At 47.7% G+C, this 23,526-nt stretch overlaps 1 protein-coding gene across 1 annotated transcript in view; it reads left to right on the plus strand.

The window, feature by feature from the left end:
* Positions 1-23,526, plus strand: part of ENTPD2 (ectonucleoside triphosphate diphosphohydrolase 2) — a 42,357-nt gene that overhangs the window by 1,845 nt on the left and 16,986 nt on the right. The window contains exon 2 of the mRNA XM_075579068.1: positions 21,169-21,286. Coding sequence (XP_075435183.1) covers positions 21,169-21,286 — 118 coding nt within the window. The remainder of the gene's footprint in view (positions 1-21,168; positions 21,287-23,526) is intronic.

A 23,526-nucleotide genomic window follows, 5' to 3' on the forward strand; every position in this document is an offset into this window, starting at 1 on the left:
GGTGCATCTGGCAGGGCAGGAATTCTCTATAGTAAATGCTTATTATTTGGTCTTTATGTAAAAAGAGCTGTGAGTGGAGATGGGGAGTTTCCTTCCCCATAGCATCATAGTGCTTGTGTATCTGACAGTGCTTGGGGAATCCCTCTGTGGGATCGTGTAGCTGTACTACGAATACATCTGCTCGGTCAGTCGCAGGTCGTCCAGAGGTGGGAGATGTGTGCGGAAACAAATATTATGCATTTCTCTTGATCTTCATCCTTTCCAACTATTCCCCCAGCAGAACGTGTTATTTATATCCTATCACTATTTACAGTGTTGTTCTGAGACGGGCAGTTACATTACTATGTTAAAATGTTGATGTAGATTTATTTCTAAGAAGAAGAAAAAGTGATCACTATCAATTAAGGCTAGTAATGTAATAATAATAAGAATAATATAGCCTTTCCCCCAATATAGTTATCAATAACGTCACATCCCCTTTTTCTCCCCAGCATGCTTTTTGTTTCAATACTCCTTTATTTTACATTGTAAGCTCTTTGGAACATAAACCTCTCTAACTACTAAGCCAGTACATGTTAATACTGATCAGACTGTTTGTGTGTTTTTTATTTCTATCTCTCACCCACTGTTACTGTGCCATATGTTGGCACCTTTAAAAATGAAGGACGACCACAAAAATCCAAATGTTACAGTGTCTTGATTAACGGAGTATAATAATTTTTTCAGTTTATTATTATTATTATTATTATTATTATTAGCCCAGCAGCTAATCTGTCTCCAGTATCTGAAAGGCCTCAGTACAGGTGTGGGGCTTCTCATGGCCACTACATGAATCCAAAGTTAAGGTTACACTGCCCTGTTATAACTTGCCATTGCTTTGGGGATTTTCCTTGTTTAGGGCAGGACTAATAGAATATAATGCTAATGATGCAATACAGTAAGTAGTATTTTCACATGTATTTATATTTTTAATTGTATTGCACCACCAGTGTATGAAACGCTTTAGAAAAGATAATTATCATAATTCTATTATTATTATTATTATTATTATTATTATAATTAATAATATCAGACTATAGGAAAGGCAGTCTCTGCCCTAGAGAGTTTACAATCTAAGTGCTATGTTGGAAGATTTACAGAGACAGCAGGGGAGGGAATAAGTGCAGTAGATGGCAGTGCTTGGCCACAATGGTTAGTAGGAGCGGCTATGAGTCCAGTGTACTGAAATGCTTCATTCAGAAGGTGTATTTTTAGGGTTCATTTTTAAAAAGGCAGGGAGAGAAGTTGCTTCGCATGTATTACGTGTGAGAGTTCAACAGGTAAGGGACAGTGAAGAAAATAGGTTTAAGGCGAGAGCACGCGGAAGGGATGGGAAGGAGGAATTAATGAGCAGAGCGCAGCAGATGAATAGGGGTATGGTGCGAAATCAACCCGGTTCTGTAGGTATGAGTGAGAAGGAAACCTTATTTATGTAGATGATGGAGAACTTGATGGGATGATAAGAGAGGGATTTAAGGAGCGGATGAGCAAACACGGTTATGGGGAAAAGTTACATTATTTTAGCTGCAGAAAATTGGATAGATTTGAAAAGGGGAACGTTGTGAGGCAGGGAGACCTGTTAGGAGTAAATTGCAATAATCCAGATGGGAGAGGATGAGGGGATGCATGTGGATTTTATTCGGTCCAGTGACACAGGAATGGGTGGATCTTGGCAATGTCGCCGAGGAAGAAGCAACAGGTTTTATCCAGAGTGTGAATGTGACTAGATCAGGAGTTCAATGTCACACCTAGGCAATGTACATGGGTGACAGGATAGATTGGGGGTTCCATGTAATAGAAAAAGGGGATGTTAGGCCACAGTTAAGAGGATCTATGAGGAGCTAAGTTTGACATACTGTATTAAGTTTGAGGCAGCAGAGCATCATGTGGCCAAGAGGTGGTGAGAGACTTGGTTGCAGGTGTGAGGTCAGAGGTTGATACGGTAGGTAGATCTGCGTGGAAGTGATACCTGAAGACAAAGGAGTTGATGAGGTCACCAAATAATAGTGTTTAGAAAGAGATGAGAGGTCTTGGAACAGAGCCACGAGGTAACGTACAACAGACACATCAACAAAGGAGGAGACAGAATAGGAGAGGTGGGAGGAGTACCTGGATAAAGCTATGTTTCGGGGACCAAGAGCGTGAATAATCTGAATGAGAAAGTAGTCAGCAGTATTAAATGCACCAGAGCGACCAAGTAGGTTAAGCAGGAAAAATGCATTGTGTGTTAATAACTCTAGTTGCTTGTACAGCTGACCAGGAGAATGAAATAATTACTCCGGATGTATATTGTAGGACCCATAAAACCTTTGCTGTGTTAACCAGATGTTCAATGCATTGCTGGCTATATGATGAGGGCCATTTCCAAGAGGAGACATTCCATAAATAATATATTGTTGAAGTATATAATTGAAACTTCTAGCATTAGTGTTCATTTCGTATGTAGAGCTCAGGCATCTTAGTATAAACATGAAGTAAGCCACAGGGATGTGCTTACAGTATACAATACAGGGAGGGAAACGTGTGACCTAAACATGGGGAAAAGAGAATTCTGCTCCACGAAACTAGACAGTCAAAGCTGTCCCATCTCATTGAAGTAAAGCAGGGGTGGCCAACAGGTCAGGCTTTAAGGGTATCCCTGCTTCAGCACAGGTGGATCAGTCAATGACTGTGCCACCTGTGCTGAAGCAGGGGTATCCTGAAATCAAGACCTGTTGGTGACCCTTGAGGACTGGAGTTGGCCATTCACACAGTAAAGGGTCAAGCAGTGTCAGCTGAGGTCACCATACTGTATGGACAGTGGTATGGGAATGTGAAGCAAGTTTATTATTTATTTCTCCCCCCCCCCCTTTTTTTTATGTTCTAGAGTGACAAATACTTTTGGGGCGGGGGGCTACAATCTTTACCTAAGCTCTTTTGTGTTGAGACCATTTGCAGACCGAGAATCTACGGTTGAATGGTCAAACCAGATTTTCTTTTGTTCTTTGTAAACGATATCGCCAGCATTAGACAAATGGATAAGGCGAAGGGTAGTGTTGTACTGGGTCGTCTTTTTCTAAAACCGGGTCAAATTATTAATTTTACCCGGACAGTTACCCGAAAGGCACTTACCTGCAGGGTGAGGAGGGCTGAGGCTACACGTGGGAGCAGCAGCGGACGACCTTGTGACGGTGGCAGCAGCCGAAGTCCTTGTTGAGCCGACGGGAGCAGCAGGAACTGAGCAAACCGCTGATGCCTGTGGGAGCCGGGGAACCATGTGACCGGAGCAGGAGCGTTCCTATTGGACAGCCGGGGAGGAGCCAGCTGTCCAATAGGAACGCTCAAGTCACATGGTTCCCCGACTCCCACAGGCATCGGCTTTTTACCCTGCTGCTCCCGCCGGCCCAACTAGGACTTCGGCTGCTGCCACCGCCACAAGGACGTCTGCTGCTGCTCCCAGGTGTTGTCACGGTCTAACTCACCTTCCATCGCCAGCTACAGGTAAGTAAGTGTTGAACTTTTTTCAGCTGCACTGAAATTACCCGCCCCCTGCTGCCGGGTTCGGGTAATTTCCGGGTAGCTGAAAAAGCGCAGAGTACCGGGTACTCGGTACATCACTAGCGAAGGGCAGTACATATCTGATAATGACATCATAAAAATATATTCTTTTTAGACAAGACACCATCATGGGAATTAACGGACGGCCCCTTTGTAGTTCTACTCTCTCTTGTGACACATTTGTTTTTCCCCACATTTGTTCTCGGCCTCAATGGTCTTATTAGACTGGAAGTCAGTGGGTTTACCAATCCTAGTGTAAGTGATGTGATCAGAGATACCTCCGGAATGATATGAGATCCATCTTTTTGTTTTCTTGGGATTTCTGGGGTACAAGCCGGGGATAAAGTATTTGTGGGATATTCGTGTGTAGCAAAGATGGTAAGGGAGGGGGACTGTGTGGTCATCCTGCTCTTCAAGGTTACTGAAATGCTTTGGAATTGGTGATGTGAAAGTGATCTGTGGTAAGATCCTAATATTTTTCATTGGGTTCTTGTTCTTCAATAACATAGGAGAGGCTGAGAAAAAGGTACACAAAATAATATTTGGAGGGGAATGGGGGCAGGACATGGAGTTAGTAGTTGTAATGATGGGGAGCCTTTTAAAAACCTGTCAATCCCCGTTACCTCCCCACAAAAAACACCTGGTAGCCAAGATTGGAGATAAAATTGGGCAGCAGCTTTATTGATAAGCAACAATTTGTTTTAAACCAAATGGAGGCAGACTGCCCACCCCCACACACTTCCAACGTGTCCTTAAGCAGATATTCGGCCATATGGCGCTCCACCATGGCCAGCCTCCACCGTCATGTGCCGCCTGCACACTGGCCCCTGGTAAGCCATCGGTACCTACCGCTCGACACATATGGCTTCCTGTCCCACTTTAGACATAGTCCCAGGGCAAACATTTAATCAGAGTCCCTGCTGGCACAGTATCGTCACCCCCAAACATTCCCGAAAACTGTGTGTGTAGACATATGTACACATTATATACACATAATCAAAACTAAGTCAAACATGAAGCAATAACAGTCACACAACAGTAGCAATTAAAAAATGAGGGAAAGGAGAATGGGCTGCTTTCTCCTAGGTGTGGGGAGAGAGGAGGCCCTCCCCATTGAAGCCTGCCTTTCTAAGGCCTATGGAGTGACGTCCCCTCACCCAGCTCGACAACTTCCACTCGGCCTTAACCTCTTGCTACCACATCCCCCCCCCCCCCCCCTCCCAAAAAAGAATGGGAAAGAGGCAAAAGGCGGGTGGGGCCTACAGGCCTCGACCCGGCGATCATGCTGGTTTTTTTTTTTTAGATTTCCATTCTTGGAGTAGCTTTCATTGTCTCAAAATATACGGTCAAACTCTACACTGCTTTACATTACAATGTATCTTACATAGGTGGATCCCAAACATGACTTCTTTGTTATCCTCTCTGACACCGTGATACCTTCTGCATGTTGGGACGTGCTGCTTGATGGGGCCTAGTTTTCTTATAATGACACTTTTTTTTTTTCTTTTAGTCTTCCTAAAACAAGCCTATGATCTAATGTACAGCGCTCGAGGCATATACATAGTCACTTACACAGAATCACAGGCCGTAGCAACATTTCCTGGAATCGCAAACCACAAAGCATCAAAGATGTGTTTGCTCAAGAAGGCATATGCTAGAAATCCCTGCAAGGACCAGATTCACTGAGCTTCGTTGGCGTCTTAACGTTTAATGTTATCCTCCTAATTTACCGGTCGTTAATCATACCGCTGTATTCACGCAAGCCAAATAACATGGTGTTAAGGATTTACTCCCATAAAACAGGTGCGTAATGTTTGAGAGCGATGGGAGATGCCTGTGAACCCACCGACGATACCTGGGAATTATGTTAATATAATGTATAACATTTACTATATATGCTTTATAATATATGCAAGTCTCATCCCTCTGCCTTTTTCATTGAATGAGTAAAACCAAAAAATATTCTGAATTAAAACGACTTTAGCCCTACGTAAATGCGCTATTATTGTTTTGGGTAACGCTACGTTCTTTGCCCTGACTTAACTGTGCTTGGTACATTTGGCCCATATACTATTTTTTACAAAGGGGTTCTACTTACTTAGTTAAATCTAGTTTTATTACAAATTAACTTCGCATTTAATCAATATCCTTTTCATATGCCCCCAATATGTTATTCGCTTGACTACTTCTGTTGTGGGACAATAATAATATTGTTATTATTAATAAATATCTCTATCTCCTTACCACACCATGGACCTGCACCAGGAAAAAGTCGAATACCCCAAACTTTTTCACCCCTTCTGCAGGGGACCAGCAGACCTGTGTGCAAAGGGTTACCCACACAATTGTCAACCTTCCCAGTCAGGACATGTTACTGCCCCCTGCTGCCAGAGTTCCCCCAATCGGATATACCTTTTTCCACCAAAGGGTCTCTCTCTTTCTTCTTTTTTTTTCTTCTCTCCTCTACAAAGGGCTTAAAGACGCTGTGGCCCACGCCATTGGACTCTAAATTATAACCTATCCTGGCCAACCTCCCTCACTATTTTTCATGTTCCTTTCTTATTGTCTCGTATCAACTTGCTTATCTACTATATATTTGTGAAAGTGTTCTATGTGTCCGTGTCTGTATGTGTCTCCCTGTGTCCCTCCCCGTGTCCCTAGCGGCAATCTCATTGGACCTTGGGCCAGGCCAATGAGATTGGTCCCTTGGTCTGCCCCCGCACACCTTTCATTGACACACACACACACACACACACACACACACACACCAAATCATGTACATAGGGGAATTCCATTAGGAGATGGTTCCCTAACACAGGCATCTACCCTCTAACACAGGCATCTACCCTCTATCTCTTCTACTTGAAACGCATGGATGGAATAGGCTGACTATAAACCAGTGGGCAGATCACATAGGTTGGTCTTGAAATAAAACAAGGTTTGTGCCCTGTTCTGGATTGGACTGTAGGTAGCCAACTGAGAGTCTGTTGCATGGACTGGTCAGATTCTTCCTGATACAATTCAATCAGCAGTTTATCATCAACCACCTGCAGCTTGAATCTTCAAATAAACCTTGAGAGCGTATCCCCTAGATAACCTTGAGAGCTCTCACCACCCGGCGCTCTCCCCCCTCACCCGGCGCTCTCACCACCCGGCGCTCTCCCTCACCCCCCCCCCCCCCCCCCCACACACACACAGAGCACGCGGCTCTCCCCTCAGCCGGCGCTCTCCCTCACCCTCCCCCTCCACACACACACACACAGAGCACGTGGCTCTCCCCACACACAGACCGCTACCCGTCCCCGCGGCCGCTCCTCCGGCTGTCTCCGCCTCTCCTCTGGCTGTCTCCGCCTCTCCCCGCGAGAGGCCCAGCACCTCATCACCGGAGCGTCTCAGCCTCGCCGCTGAGGAGCCCGAGGTGGAGGAGGAGGAGGGCGGCCGTGTGCAAGGTGAGTACACGCAGGGGAATGGCTTATTTAATGCTTCCCTGACTCACCCTGCCCTCCCCCTGCCCTTTGCCCCCCCTACCCTCCCTCCCCCTGCCCTTTGCCCCCCCCAACCCTCCCTCCCCCTGCCCTTTGCCTCCCCTACCCTCCCTCCCCATGCCCTTTGCTCCCCCCCGCCCCTCCCTGCCCTTAGCCCCCCGGCCCCTCCCTGCCCTTAGCCCCCCCGCCCCTCCCTGCCCTTTGCCCCCCCTACCCTCCCCCTGCCCTTTGCCCTCCCTCCCCCTGCCCTTTGCCCCCCCTACCCACCCTCCCCCTGCCCTTTGCCCCCCTGCCCTCCCTCCCAATGCCCTTTGCCCCCCCTGCCCTCCCTCCCAATGCCCTTTGCCCCCCCTGCCCTCCCTCCCAATGCCCTTTGCCCCCTGCCCTCCCTCCCAATGCTCTTTTCCCCCCTGCCCTCCCTCCCAATGCCCTTTGCCCCCTTGCCCTCCCTCCCAATGCCCTTTGCCCCCCCTGCCCTCCCTCCCAATGCCCTTTGCCCCCTGCCCTCCCTCCCAATGCTCTTTTCCCCCCTGCCCTCCCTCCCAATGCCCTTTGCCCCCTTGCCCTCCCTCCCAATGCCCTTTGCCCCCCCTGCCCTCCCTCCCAATGCCCTTTGCCCCCCTGCCCTCCCTCCCAATGCCCTTTGCCCCCCTGCCCTCCCTCCCAATGCCCTTTGCCCCCCTGCCCTCCCGCCCCCTGCTCTTTGCTCCCTGCCCTCCTTTCCCCTGCCCTTTGCCCCCTGCCCTTTGCCCCCTGCCCTCCCTCCCCCGGCCCTTTGCCCCCTGCCCTCCATCCCCCTGCCCTTTGCCCCCTGCCTTCCCTCCCCCTGCTCTTCCTCCCCCTGAACCTTTGCCCCTGCCCTTTTCCCCCCTGCCCTCCCTCCCCCTGCCCTTTTCCCCTTTGCCCCCCTTCCCTTTGCGACCCTGCCCTTTGCCCCCCTTCCCTTTGGCCTCTTGCCCCCCTTCCTCCCTGCCCTCTTGCCCCCCTCCCTGCCCTCTTGCCCCCCTCCCTGCCCTCTTGCCACCCTCCCTCCCTGCCCTCTTGCCCCCCCTGCCCTCTTGCCCCCCCTGCCCTCTTGCCCCCCCTGCCCTCTTGCCCCCCCTGCCCTCTTGCCCCCCCTGCCCTCTTGCCCCCCCTGCCCTCTTGCCCCCCCTGCCCTCTTGCCCCCCCTGCCCTCTTGCCCCCCTGCCCTTTGCCACCCTCCCTGCCCTCTTGCCCCTCCCTGCCCTCTTGCCCCTCCCTGCCCTCTTGCCCCTCCCTGCCCTCTTGCCCCTCCCTGCCCATAGCCCCCCCGCCCCTCCCTGCCCTCTGGCCCCCCGCCCCTCCCTGCCCTTTGGCCCCCCGCCCCTCCCTGCCCTTTGCCGCCGCCCCTCCCTGCCCTTTGCCGCCGCCGCCCCTCCCTGCCCTTTGCCGCCCCTCCCTGCCCTTTGCCGCCCCTCCCTGCCCTTTGGCATTCCCGCCCCTCCCTGCCCTTTGGCACCGCTGCCCCTCCCTGCCCTTTGGCACCCCCGCCCCTCCCTGCCCTTTTGCCCCTCCCTGCCCTTTTGCCCCTCCCTGCCCTTTTGCCCCTCCCTGCCCTTTTGCCCCTCCCTGCCCTTTTGCCCCTCCCTGCCCTTTTGCCCCTCCCTGCCCTTTTGCCCCTCCCTGCCCTTTTGCCCCTCCCTGCCCTTTTGCCCCTCCCTGCCCTTTTGCCCCTCCCTGCCCTTTTGCCCCTCCCTGCCCTTTTGCCCCTCCCTGCCCTTTTGCCCCTCCCTGCCCTTTTGCCCCTCCCTGCCCTTTTGCCCCTCCCTGCCCTTTTGCCCCTCTCTGTCCTTAGCCCCCCCCGCCCCTCCCTGCCCTTTGCCCCTCCCTGCCCTTTGCCCCCCCCCCGCCCCTCCCCTCCCTGCCCTTTGCCCCCCCTCCCTGCCCTTTGCCCCCCCCCCACCCCTCCCTGCCCTTTGCCCCCCCCCCCCATCCCTCCCTGCCCTTTGCCCCCCCCCCCACCCCTCCCTGCCCTTAGACCCCCTCCCACCCCTCCCTGCCCTTTGCCCGCCCCTCCCTGCCCTTTGCCCCTTTGCCCTCCTCGCCCTTTCACACCCCTTGGCCCCACCCCCCCGCCCTTCCACTCCATGCCCCCTGCCCTTCCACGCCCGGGCAACGCCGAGTATATCGGCTAGTATGTACTATATTTGTATGCGGTCCTCCCTCCCACATTGTACTGCAATACTGCACGTGTTTGCGCTGTACAAATACAAGTCTCTCTCTCTCTCCTCCCCTTTCGAGCTGAACCCTAATAATCTCCGCTCCATGGATCCCCCCTACACTTCCAGTGATGCGTATTTCCTACATGTTTAAAGCTCTTGTAACAAAAACACTCACGAAAGGGTAGAGCCCCTTCAAATTTCCTTGTGCTGCAGAGCGCTGAGGGGGGACTCCTTCTCCCCTTTTTTATCCATGTTTGCCGGGAACCAATAAAGGCTTTTATATATTTTTTGCACAGTCCAGCCTCTTGCCATTTTTTTTTCCAAGCAGTGCCCGCTGATTACTTTCCTATGGAGAGGATACTCTGCGTGTTTAAAGCTCTTGCATCATCCAAGATTTTTTTTTTTTTTTTAAACATAGAATTGAAGCAGGGGGTCCCCAAAGCTGAAATTACTGGTGCTCAGCTCCGGAGACCCCCGGCTTCAATTCATGGTTTTAAAAGAAAATGAAAATAAACATCTTTGATTGCCGCTTTAAGAGCCAGCAGCAAGATTGATATGTTCCAGCTCACCACCAGCGTTCCCATTAACAGCCAAGACAAGCTGGATTCCAGTAATGTGAGGGGGTCCAGAGCTGTTGGAACTACACTGTGCACTTCACAACCACAATTTCTAGGGAAACTTCCTGAAAAGTTTGCAATGTTTTGGAAGCTCACGGCTAAGGGATCTAGCAGGTGTCTTGGAACTGGCTCGCGCACGGCGTGCCAGGAAGACCTCATTCGCTCTTGCGGTTCTTGCCGATTCATTGACCTTTTGGTGTGGAATAGCAGCGATGGAAACCAAATGGTGGTCAAGTTGACCACTTTGGGAAAGCAGCCAGCACCCCAATGTTGGAGTCCAGGGGGGCTGCAGACCCTCATTGGAGGTGACCCTTTTTTTAAATGCAAGAGCTACTAAATAAGCTCCGATCCTCTTTAGTTGCTTTGATTATCAGTTGCTTTTCCCACACTGATGGGTAATTGGAGGACCTTCAGAGGTTGGCTCTGCTTTAACCCTTTCGGTGACAAAGGGTCCTGCCACCTACGTGGCCACGGCCCCTCGGCAGTCTCGCTATTGGTTCCTGCAAACCCACATGAGGGTGTAAGCAAGGAATCCCCCCACCTGGGAATTATTATTTTCGTTACCTAATTTGAGCCAGGGTGTTCTTCGGTGCTGAACCTCACTACTTTCAGTGCTGGGGTCCCCTCGGTTCCTGAGATAATTACAGCTAAATGTGCCGGGGCTCCTTGCTTGGAAAATCCAATATGGCCGTTTGGGTCCAGTTGCGTAATGGTTCAGAATAGGTTAATTATGTCAGGAACCAGCACGAAAGGATACCCCAGTTCCATTTATGGGAGGGGGGGGGAACAAAACAAAAATAAATTCCCGGGGAGGATTGCGGATTTTAAGACCAGCTCATGCTTGGATTTCAAAACCAAGCAAACTTCTATATTAACAGGCAACGTACTAACTATACATTGCTCATGATTGCTATGCCCGAGGAGGACCTTTTGGTTATATGTAAGTATGTGTATTTATAGTGCCATGCCAGGTAAACTCAATCAGAACAGGCTCCACTTCCCTTCACGTCACCAGAAGTTTAGACGCAACCTACTGTAAGCGATCATACTTCCTGCAGTAAAAAGGTTAACCCATCGATGATATATTCCCACGGTGGTGCTCGTCATATTCAAAACCCTGTAAATCGTCCACAAGGAAAGATTTGAGGACCCCTGTTTTGGTCCAAATGTTGTTATATCTATTTTTTATGTCCAACACGAACTACACTATACAATACATGTGTAGCCAGGACTGGTTTCTGGCTACCAGTCTGCCCTTCTCCTGGCAGTAAGCCCTGGTAAGAGCAGGCCTGCCAGGACTAATCCTGGGTTTTCACCACCCCCCCAGCAGCTTCAGTGAGTCACAGGGGAGGTGGTGCGACTAGGCCTATGTGTGTCCAATCGGGGACTCAGACCTGGTTCCTGCTTTTCTTGTAGTTAAGGGGCTGCACTACCAAAGTTAGTCAGTTGTCTTTACCCCTGAGAGAGACAGGTTCTCACCCAGAAGTGCGGAATGGCTGTGCGCTTACTGCCTTCTCCCCTTGGGCAGTCAGGAGTGAGACCATACCCCTGGCTCTAATAGGGAGTTGGAAGAGCAAGGACTGCTGTGGGGGCCCTGTACCCGCAGTGGAGGTCCAGGGAACCTCCTGAGGGTGAGGCCCCAAGAACTGCTGTAACCGCGGTGTATGCTGACCATCTGCAGTGTGTACAATAAAGTGTGATCCTGTTATATACCTTCCTGCCTGAGACTGCAATCTATCAGGGGGAGAGGAAGTATGTTCTCCTGTAGGGATTGTCCCCACATCCCTGGGGCCTGCAAGAGATGGAGGCGCTGTCACTGTTAGTACGAATCAGTTACTACCCCAGAAACCTGTCCTGTTCTCCCCTACAACAACGTGGGAAGCTCAGATCTACTGTGAGCCAGCAGGTATGCACCACACCACACCGTGTAGTAGTGAAATCTCCTGGGGGGGGGGGAGGGGGAGAGGAGAAATAAAACATGTTATACATGTTTCAGGCAAGAAAAATATTTTGTTAGTGGTAGATGCTTATTTTGTCTCCAAGCCAGAGAAGTAATATTCCATAAGATCTAGCCAGGATTTTAAATGCCCTTGAACGAACTCCCTTGGATTTGACTCACGGGATAAGCAACGCCTACCACTTGTTTATTTGCTCTACTAGTCAGCTGATTTTTTTTTTGGCTGGAACCGTTCCATGCTTATCAGTTCTCTGCAGAGCTCCTGTTGCATCTTCGACAACATTGGGACCGGGGCCTATGATCAACAGCATGCAATGAAGCTGTTTTCTTGCTAGTGAACCTTCCCCATTAAGGAGACGGCTTCATAGCTTATTGTATAGGGGTCTAGATCTCTGGATTCCTCTTTTCCTGACCTGACATCCCAAAGTGGCATTTAAAGGAGCAATTCATGCCGTTTTCATTTTTTAACACCTGTTTGAAGCAGGGGGTCTCTGGCGCGGAACCCCACTCATTTCGGCTTTGGGGGCCCCTTGCTTCCGGAGATACCTCCGTAGGGGGTGCCGGTAGCCGCTCTGGCTGAGCTAGCTGGGGTTTAAAGCTCTGACGTCACCCGGGCCAATAGGAAGCCGAACCTGATGACATCACGTCTTCCTATTGGCCCGCAGGGTGCGGGAGCTTAGAAACGCCGCCGTTACATGACGGTACCCCCTAGGGTGGTAAGTATCTCCAGGAACAGGGGTTCCCTAAAGTTGAAATGAATGGGGTTCAGTTCCGGAGACATCCCGCTTCAATCCTGTGTAAAAAATAAATAAAAATAGAAATGGAAAAAAAAAAAACCGTTAAGGATTGCCGCTTGAAAATGAGGATGAAGTATGACCTTGTACTCTGTACTGGAAAAGTAACCCGGCGCTTGTGACTGAATTGTGGTACGAGTGAATTTTAAAGATATAGCTGCTCAAAAACCCAATAAAAAGAATTTACCTCTAAATTCTAACAAAAGCACAAAGTGAGGGGAAAATGGGGAGCGGTCTAAATGAATAAAATTATGTGCAAACAATTGTGAAATTGTGTGTGTGTGTGTATTTTTCCCCCCCATTGTTTGCACATAAATTTTATTCATTTAGAGCGCTCCCCACTTTGTACTCTACTGAGATGTCAGATAAGTGAAAGCGATGTCATACAACATCTCATTCTCATGTATCTGTTTCTTAGTTACAGATGTATGTATGTTTGGATAACATCGCCACACGTTTTTATCTGTGCAAAGCACAAGAACATATCACAGAAATATACCATCTCAATGGCCACTTTTTGACTCGCTCCCTGTTGAGCAGATCACGTAGCAGAAGTTCCTAAAAAGCAGTGATCGGGTCAGAGCGTAAATAGAAAAAAGCCTGTATGTCCAATAATTTTTTTACCTTCATCTTGGAGCGGGGTCCTCCTGACTTAGGCCTCGGCCATGTTAGTTACTTGCTGGCGGAAGCGCGCTGAGGCGCGCTCCCGCTCAGCACTGAGCCCCTACAGCCGCAATTAGAGCGGCTTTAGTAGGGGCTCACCTGCGCTTCCGTGCGCTTGCGGAAGCGCAGGTCTTAGGGGAATTTAAAATTCCCCCGCTTGCCGGCGAGACAGGCCGGTCACATGAGCGGTTCGCCCAATGAGGGCGAACCAGCTCCATGACGTCACTGGCCCGCCCCGGCCAGTGACGCACCCGCCCCCGGCCCGCCCCTGCAGGCCCGCTGACGGCGCGTGCGGTAAGCAACTGTAAGGCCAGGGAAAGCACCCGCTTTCCCTGAGCCTCAGCGCGCCTCAGCGAGCAAGCAGGGAGCATGGACTCGGCCTTAGAGGTGAGCACACGGTCGTAAAACTGCTGCATTTAAGCAGTATTATCTAATTGCAAATGTTTTGCAATACTGTCAACATGCCAACTTTTCCGCCCAATAGTATTTAATTGTGCAAGAAAAGTCTGCCACGGGAGACGAGCAAATATCACTGGGATCAAGGCACCAGATAGGACAAAGCGGTTCAATAAAGACTTTATTCCAGCTGGAGCCAGCAAGCACAAATAACACAGACCAGAGCTATACTCTCTAATAACCGGGGAAAACCTAGCAGGCTAGGTGCTGAGCGCCACATCAAAGGCTTAACCAGGGCTTGCTTCCACTCTCCGATGCGGTAGGGACCGCCCAGACCTCTCTGGTGCAATTCGCGGCAGAGCAATTTGATTTCTCCTGGTGAAATATCTGTAGAGGGGGGTTGACCCGGTATTAAAGGGGTTGCACCCCATTTGGCCACCCCCTGACCTCACCAGGGAGGGAAGGGGTTAACTGGACTGCGGTCCAGGAATGTGGCTTACACCTTGTCATGTCAGGAAACTGTATGTTCCCCTGTTCCCATGTTTCATTATAATCCTGTATTTTAAAGATGTTTTAAAGTGCATTTCTGTATCTCCAGTTCTGGAGGTCACAGAGAGTTGATATTTGACCAATATGTGGAGTCACTGTAGGCATTAAAAACTGGCAAATTTCGACCCACTGAGCCCACCAGAATGGAACTCATTAATATGTGTAGATATTAAAGTGTATATTTATGGTATTTTGGATCTGTTCTGAAAAATGCAGACTCCATCTGCTATGCTAATAGGTCATGAAGGGCAGCCGGATGATTGAGCATAAGCATTGTGATCAAACGTTAACTGCCCTGATTGTTTACACTAAGTACTAATCAACAGACCAAGTACTAATCAACAGACTCTGCCACTCTAATTGTTACCTGAGGGCGGAGAATCATCAAACTGGAGTGGTTTGTAAGTGTTATGTCTACACCTACAAACAATGCAGATCCTACCAGATACTTAATTTGGTAGACTGGTCGTCGCCCCTGATTTAATTATGGGGCTACAGAAATAAGATCCTCAGAGTCCCAGTACACATGGGCTAACTAGCTGGGGGGCATGGTTTAATCTGTGTCTCCACGTTAGGGATTGGATACAGATAATTGTTCACCAATAGTCTGTATTCAATGTTAAGAATAGGGTTACACAGGTATGTAAACTGTGTCAACCCTACAGTTGGAGTTGTGCTTCTGATTCCCCCTGGAATCTCACCGGATTGCTGGAGAATTGCTATTGGATACTTCTCCATCCCCCAACCCTAAGTAAGTGTTACCTTCTTGTCTGTTAATTGTACTATATTGCTGTGTTCACCTTATTTAAGGAATAAATATATTTTATTATATCTAAGCCTCGTTCAGTTCAACCCAGATATTTGGTGTTCATTAAGCTACCGTGACAATATCCTGCTCTCCCCTTCTCCAGCAACTCTCGCAGCACAAAGCACATTCAAATCTCCCACTTGGTTTGGCTTCAAGCCTCGGTTTTTGGGTGTCTTCAGCACAGCCGCGAAGCGCACCGCTTGGTTCACATCCACGTCATGATCAGAACTAACTGGGAATTGTGGTGAAAATTGGGTTCTCCTTGTGACATTTGTTTGCACTTCTCTAATTACATGGGTTTGTAATCGGATCCAAAACATCCCACATGCCTGTGGGAGGTGGTACTCGGAAGTGATGCTAGAGGTGTGAATGGGAATTGGGGGAAGTCTACTGGCTGAATGCAAACTCTTTTCAGGCAGCTATTGCTCATAATTGCTGAACATCAATTATCCCCAGTGTGACTGACAGTCGATCTGTCAGTAACTCCCAGGTAAGGGTGAGCCCGTGCATGGGGTCCGACAGTACAGTTCCTGCCTCCGCAATCGGTAAGGTTGATGCAGAATTATCCCAGCAATTGTGAGGAGCAGCATGAAGGGGATCCCTGCAATACATATTTATACAGGGGAATCAGACGGGGACAATATTTTGTTTATAGTACCCACTTTGTCAGCATCTGAAGCTCTGCAGTCTTACTGCATAAATTGACGGGCGCACACATTTCATCCCCCTCGTACAAACACACCTTCCGGAAACTGATACAGTTAAACACACATCACCGATGAGGTTGCTATATATTTATACTGTGTATATATTCCTTTGCTGTTAGTATTTCCCCAGTCTTCTTGCATGTCTCATGTGGCAGACCTCGGTGTAAACAGATTGCATCTCATCTTAGAAATGAATCACCGTGTGTGCAAAGTGCTTTGTTAATAATCCTCTTTCCGCTATCTCAGGTCTCCGGGGAAGTTTTCCTGTACAATGTTGTACTTTCTTTAGCTAAAATTAAGATCATGAGCTTGGCAGACCCACGGACTAATACAATGGGGCATATTACAGGAAGGGTTCTTTTTAATGACCCGTTTCTCTCGCCTAGCCATCTTCTGCGTTCTGACCCACCCTTACTTTAGCTGCTGACACTATCTATATCTCTAATATACATGGAAAATGCATTATCCTCCATCTGGTCTCTGTGGAATTTTGCTCTAGGTCTTCACTCAATAATTCAAGATTGTTTTTGGTCAATCCCAGGGAGGAGATTCTTCTTCTTTCATTTAACAACGTTTATTAAAAGTCCCTTTTATCTTCTCCCTCCCCCCCACCTTCTGATTACATAATGTCTTCCCATGGCAACAGTGTAACAGCATGTCCCATCTGCCAGGCTAATAGCAGAAAACCTCAACAATGCAAACCACTCTCCGACACCACGGCGCCTACTGTATGCGTTACGTGTCGCAAATGGCATGTTTGGTGTAAGAACGAGGCACAAATCTCAAATAATATTTACAGTGTGCTTGTGCGCGCCGATGTACAGGTGGCCCTCGCTATCCGCCGGCAGATAACGCATTCCGCTGAACGTGGAGTAACATTGCTTGCGCAATCCGACAGCGGTTTGCGGGACGGATTGCGGCGGATAACCGAGGACCGCCTGTACTAACTTTTTTTTATTTTTCCCAATTAGTGTCTTGCCCATCCAAAGTGCAGGGCCTCTTACCTTTACCTGCTCCTCAGCTGGAGGAGGTATGTTACAGCATCATGGCAATGCCATGTGACCTTGCGTAATTTGACACCATGCTGTCATGGTGACTGTCACGTAACGGTACTCAGCAGACCCCGCAAGTTCGTTGGATCGCCAACCCAAGACACAGAGTTCAAGAAACTATGTTTATTTGCAAGGGTAACAGAATAGAAACATACAAACTTACACAAAACACACAATTATCCACTTTGTGACCCACCTCTAACCTGAGAAGGGATTGGATTTCTCCCCACAGTGTGTGTTACCCGGAGGTGGTGCCAGGGGTAGCCGCAATAGTCCCTCTGTTTCCGGGTTGGATTAACAGTCCGTTATGGGGTACAGCAATGTCCTGGGGGCCGCTTGGAGAGCGGAGGAACTGTTCTGCAGGATAGAGCAGTTTATCTAGGGGAAGCTGTTCGCCTATTATCAGATACGGCCTCCTATATCCAGCTCCAGTGAGATTCCACTAAAGATAATCAAACTACACTGTATTGCATTCTTAAAGATGCGCAGTCCCAAATTATCATTGCAAAAGAATTTCTTTATATTAATTATCCCAGAGTTCCCATTTTTTTTGTTAATTTCCCTAAAGTACATAAATGTTTGCTCAATCCCCCTGGCAGGCTCATTATCTCTGGAACGGGGTCGATGACATCCAACTTGTCCCAGCATGCGGATAATTTTCTTCAACCCTATGTTGTCCATCTCGGGTCACATATTACGGACACTTTGCATGTCATCGACTCTGGGATAAAGTGGAAGACCTCTTACGTGTGGGCCACTTGCGACATTCAGTCGCTATACATGTATCGAACACGGTAAGGGCTTGTCAGCGGCATCCCCATCTAAATAGTTCTTAACCGCTATGTCCATTACAAAATACATTTATTTTATCTATTATCACTGGTTGTCCACCCCTGGGTTAACCTCATTGGCTTTCAACTCCATGTTCCATAACACGTACCAGGTAGGTCATATTTTCTAAGGGCTAATGGCGGTCAACCCGAACGAAACGGAAGTGGAGCCTTCTCCACTTCAGTTTCCGTCACCATCAGCTGCTGGGTGGTGGCGGTCATGTGATCGCTCCTGGAGCAATCATGTGGCCGTAAATGCAGGAGGACTGGTGGCGCGCCTTTCGTCTGAGGAAAAATGGTGGCAATCTGACGAGTTCTACATATAAGTCAAGTAGTCATTCCCCAGAAAAGAAGCATCTGTAATGGTGTGAGTACCCTAGAACCCAAAACTATCTGCTAACTTGACTGTACTCTTGTGAATCGCATCAGTGAGGTCAATAATTGGATGTAATCTCTTCGATGAGGCTAGAGAAGAATCCACCCCATAACGATAAAGCCATACGAACAAAATCTCATTCAATTTATCAACTGCATTATGAATTTCGCTTGTAAATCTTTTCCTTAACTCCTAGACTCTAGCCTTCCAGACATTGCGTGAAGGAGGTTGTGGTTTCCTCCGGTCAGCTTCGATACAACATTGTCCGCTTTAATTAAAGCAGTTATTAGTTTATTTAGATCTCCGGAATCCTGGACCAAAAAAGGAAAGCGAAGTGAGATCTCGAACCTGATAGAGAATTAAGCGCCAACATTTGATCAATTTTCGGAGATTGGTTCTCTGGTTCCACAACCTCTCCAGCAGAGAGGGGAGGCATCTGGAGACAATTTGGTGTAGGTTTAATGGGCCTGGGTGTTTTTTTTTTTTTTCTTCCCCTAACTTATTTTATAACACTTTTCACAAATGACAACAGATTTGGAAAGTTAGACTGGGTGTCATCAAGATGCTATCTCGCCCGACTCTGCAGTACTTGCCATTAGTCAATGGCAGATATCACTGATTCGGACACGATAACACTGCTCAAACATCTGACTCCCGGCCTTAGTCTTGAGTATTAGTATTTTCCTATAGATCAAGCCGTTGGGTTTCATCCAACTCCCTACCAAGCTGTTCTACCCATTTACACATGTAGTGGGAAGCAAGAGCACTGAATATACAGAGGTACTTAAAGAGGGTTCTAGATGTAAGTTTGTCTTTTTTTAAAGCGAGACAAAAAAAAAATCTTAAGCTGTAAAATTGGAGATATTCAGTAGAAGATTCAATGACTCAAATGAGCGAATTGCGTCTCCATCAAATATATGCTCCAATTTGTAGATGCAATTTTAAACCGAAGCTTGAAGGATTTTCTGCGATACACCTGTGGAGAAGTGTAGGTTGCCAAAAGAGTGAGGTGGAGAGGGGAGTAGAGAAGATTGTGTCAGGAAGCCACTGTCCCAGATGATTAGAGATTGAGTACTAACCGAATGTAGTGAAATATACCAAGGTTTTTTTGTTTGTTTGTTTTTTAAACCTAAGGTCCTCACCTAGCCTGGGGGAATCTTCAATCCAGACAGACATTTTTTAATTTAACAAGTTGGTGGATGTTCGCTGATGCAGAGATGGGAGGCACAGACCCACAATTGTTTATTGGAGGGGGAAAAGGAGGAACCTAGTGATTTTGAAGAACCTTATTTTCCCAAAGGAAATTGGAAATCATTTTTTATTTATTTTAAATCAAGGATAGACTTACGAGCACCAAACTGTGTTAGGTGATCCTCAAGGTCAGGGGTTTTGTACATTGTCTGGTATAGTCTTTAATCTGATATTCTGGCCCTGTTTTTTTGACCACAGAAAAAACAGCTTGGTGGTCAGTAGCCAGCTCATGGAGTCTTGTTTGCATGTCAGTGGCGCTCTCTCTTTCGTAAGTGGGATATTTCAGCCTTCATGTTGTGGTGTAAAGTCTCAAAAGAGAAGACTGCAGATCTGCAGAGATGTTGTTGCTTTTTAAGGTGGTTTCAAGTTCTTCTTAATCAGAGCATACGGTGACTGGGCTCTGCTGTCAGCTGGCGGCTCAGGAGTGTCCGCCATATTGAAAGCACCCACTTCCCTCAAGGACGAAATAGACCCTTGCATAGAACGTCTATAATACTGAGTCAAGTTGTGATTATTCCATCTCTGTGCCTCTAAGGCAGCGTCCATACAGCCTTTGTCTGCGTGGAGGCGTGTGTGTCCGCAACATCACCCACGTGAATTGGGTGCGTTTTCAGGACATGGTAGACGCGCCATCGGGGTGTTTGTCTAAGGACGTGTCTGTGACGATACGGAGCTGGTTCGCCCTCCTTTGGCGACCCGTCCGTCATGTCAATCAATTTCAACTGATTCCTCGCGCAAAGTGTGCCCCCTCCTGCTGTCGCCTGCGCGGTCTATGGGCGCGATCAATGCCTTAAGGCAATGTAATCGCACCGCGCGGTCTTCGGCAGCATGGACGACTCCTAAACCATCATGCAGTTGGTAGAATACTGTTAAAAGAAACCACAGATGGGACCTGGAGGAGCAGATTATGCTCGGATGGCGTACTCTGGTGTGAGAGCTCACCCATCTTTAACTCTTTCTCTGTCAAGCAATGCATTGCAGGTCCATCTGCCCATGAATGGGAGTAATATTGGGTGAGGGGCTTTGAACACACCAGGCTGGTGCTGCAATGTAACTTTAACATTAAATTGTAATGCCAAAAAAAAAAGTCTTGCTGTGTGGTCTTCTGGACAACAGCCAAGTATCTCACTGAGATATAAAACAATAGCGTTGGAAGCTCAGTGAGTCACTGTGCTGTAATTTGTATGTACACCACAGGCTCAACAGAGGTTGTGATGCCTTTTAATGCACCGATAAGAGACTTCATGATAGATGTGATGTGTGAAGGACGTGATACTGGTCTCCCTTATGTGTACTAGTAGCAAGCAAATAGAGAAGTATTTATTAATGGTGCTAAAATGTGGGGGTTCTTTGGCTCCTTATGCCTAAAGGCATCATCCCGTTTAGCAAGTGTAGCCCATAAGACTATTGGGTGCCATGTGGTTTTTCACGGAGTTGAACAGGGAAAACTCCCAAAGCAGCTATAACATTGCAGTATATGTACAGTGAAATCAAGTGTTTTAATCAAGTGTTTTTTTCAACCAGGGTCTCCTGAGCATCTCTAAACCGTGCCCTGCAATTTTCAGTTCATTTGAAAGTGTACCAAATACAGAAGATTTTATAATGTATCTGATCTCAGATACCGCTATTTGAGATCAGATGCGTTGTAAGGAACCCTCGCTGACGCACTATTAGAGAGGGTTGGGGTTCCTTACAATGCATCTCATCTGAGACGCACTATTAGAGAGGGTTGGGGTTCCTCAGAATTTCACGTAGGGTTCCGTAACCAAATAAAGGTTGGGGAGACACTGGTTGTCACATGACCTCTGTTTTTATATATGTACATTCTATCCCAATGGGCAGAACCTCAAACTGATCTGGATATCTTACGGATTTTTGGATATAGACTTGATTAGTACTCTGCCCCTCTTCTTCTGTATTGCAGTATGGGATTGTGCTGGATGCAGGCTCCTCGCACACCGCTTTGTTTATATACAAGTGGCCGGCAGACAAGGAGAACGACACTGGCATTGTGAGTCAGCACAGCGTATGTGACGTGAAAGGTAGGTAATTGGTCCACCATTGTTGTTTTTTGTTATAGTTTTTATAGTCCTGCACAATTTTGTTTTTTCCAACAATAAAGAAACATCCAAAACATTTTTTTTTTCCTCTCTTATGACGCTTTGGCCAAAGGGTTTAACTAAAAAAACAAGTTGTTGTTATTATTATTATTAAAGTATTTAAACCTGGTACTTATTACCATATATGTTTTGTCAATTTGATGTAGCATTGGGCACCCCTGTCTTTTGTTGTATACAAGATACAGTTGGTGCGAGTAGTTGCAGTATATAAAACTGCATTCGCAACACTTCAAAAATTAAAGGTGTGTGTGTGTGTGTGTGTGTGTGTGTGTGTTGAGGCGCTGCACCATTTGTCAGTGCACAATTGAATGAAATCTAGATTTGCCATCAAACTTCACCGTCTTTCCCGCTCTATACAGATAGATCGATCCCCTAATTCCCAGATTTCTCTATCTCTCTCACTGGGAATTAGTGGGTCAATTGGAGTTGAACCTTGTGAATTACAGGTCTGGGTCCCCCCTGTTTCCCGACATACCTGGAAAAACCCTGGGCACCCACCGACCATGTTCACCCTGACGCTTGTGCGCAGCGTGGACTGACCTGTCCAATCAGTGCCGCGATCCGCATGGTGGTTGACCTTGACCGGTCAGTCACCGCCGCGCCACTTTGTGAATAGTGCAGGGGAGGAAAGAGGGGCGCGCGGGCTCCCAAATCTAAAACAAATAGGTTTTGTAATCCACTTATGTCGTTAGGTTCCTGAGGGGGAAAAAGAAACCCCACAGTCCCTCAATAACATAGAAAATATTCCATATTCCCAGCACTCAGGCCAAAAACCCACATAAGAGTCAAATAATCAGGGTAAACGTTTTTTTATATAAAATCGTAGTTGGTGATGCAGACCTTGATCATTAGCGAAGTTGGGCTCTTCAGGTCCGTGGTACATTGATAATCCAGCTTTAATGCAGGGGATTTCTCAACTCCAGTCCTCAACCCACCCAACAGATCTGGTTTTCTGGTTGTCCCTGCTTCAGCACAGGTGGCTCAATCAGAGATTCAGTCTTCGATTGAGCCACCTCTGCTGAAGCTGGGATATCCTGAAAACCTGACCTGTTGGGTGTCTCTTGAGGACTCTAATGTGATCACAGAATTGTTTGGAAATTGTTCTTCTCCGCGGGTTGGAAAGAAGCCCAAGTAAGGCCAGAGAATGTGGCAAAGAGGGAAAAAGTGTCACCGTGCTTACAAATGAGTAAACTCGCACTGTAATAACACAGCACAACCGATTCATAGGGCAAAGAATTCAAAAGCTCTCTACTAGGGGGCTACTTGTGAGAGGGGGGCCAACGTTTCAGGGTCTAGTCCCTTCTTCTAGCCCGTTCCCACAGCTCCAAAAAAATGGAATACGGGACTTCCCTTCCAGTGGAAAATGTCAGCAGATGCACTTTCCGAGCCTCTTCTCTGTGTGAAGTCCTTCGCAGCGTAAATAATAGAGTGTGCTGCACAATATAAATACATACAGTCTACGGTGCTGCTGGTTCAAGGAGTACCTGTCGGAGTAATTCCAGGGCAATACTCAGGAAAAGAAGGATCCAATGCTCTATGGTTTTGCCTAGTCACTGGAGAAAGACCTGATGGTCGAAACGTTGTGTGGCACAAATAAATTAGCATTATAATCAAAACCATAGATCGTTGGATCCTTCTTTTCCGAAGTCCTTTGCAGCAGCATACAGAGTATTTTATATTGTAGCGTGGCACGGTATACAGGCGGTTTTTTATTTTTTTATTTTTACGACTACAACAGTCCGGGAGGGTCTCTGGGCTGAAATTACCACGCTTCAGCTCTGGAAACTCCCTGCTTCTTATCCATGGAAATAAAAGGGGGCGTACAGGGGGTGATCTGCACCTTGAAACTTTTTGTGGATGTTGAAATGCTGATTTGAAGGGTGACAACATGACACAGAATCTTTATTAGAATCTGTGAGGCATGTAACGTCCCCCGATCTCGCATTGAATGAACAATTGGAGCCCTGGACCTTTTAATACATTGATGCTAAGAGATGGAAAATGATGATGATATTCTGCCAATTTTGCTTCAAAATTGCCTTGGTGTATAAGCCCCAATGATTTTTTTGCTAAGATCTATAGACTTCCGTCTGCCTGACATTGATGGAGAACTCGGGCTTTAGGACAATGGTCAAAGGGAAACAGTAGCGCTACTGTCCTGA

This window comes from Ascaphus truei, chromosome 21 (genome assembly GCF_040206685.1).
Source record: "Ascaphus truei isolate aAscTru1 chromosome 21, aAscTru1.hap1, whole genome shotgun sequence".
Lineage (NCBI taxonomy): Eukaryota > Metazoa > Chordata > Amphibia > Anura > Ascaphidae > Ascaphus > Ascaphus truei.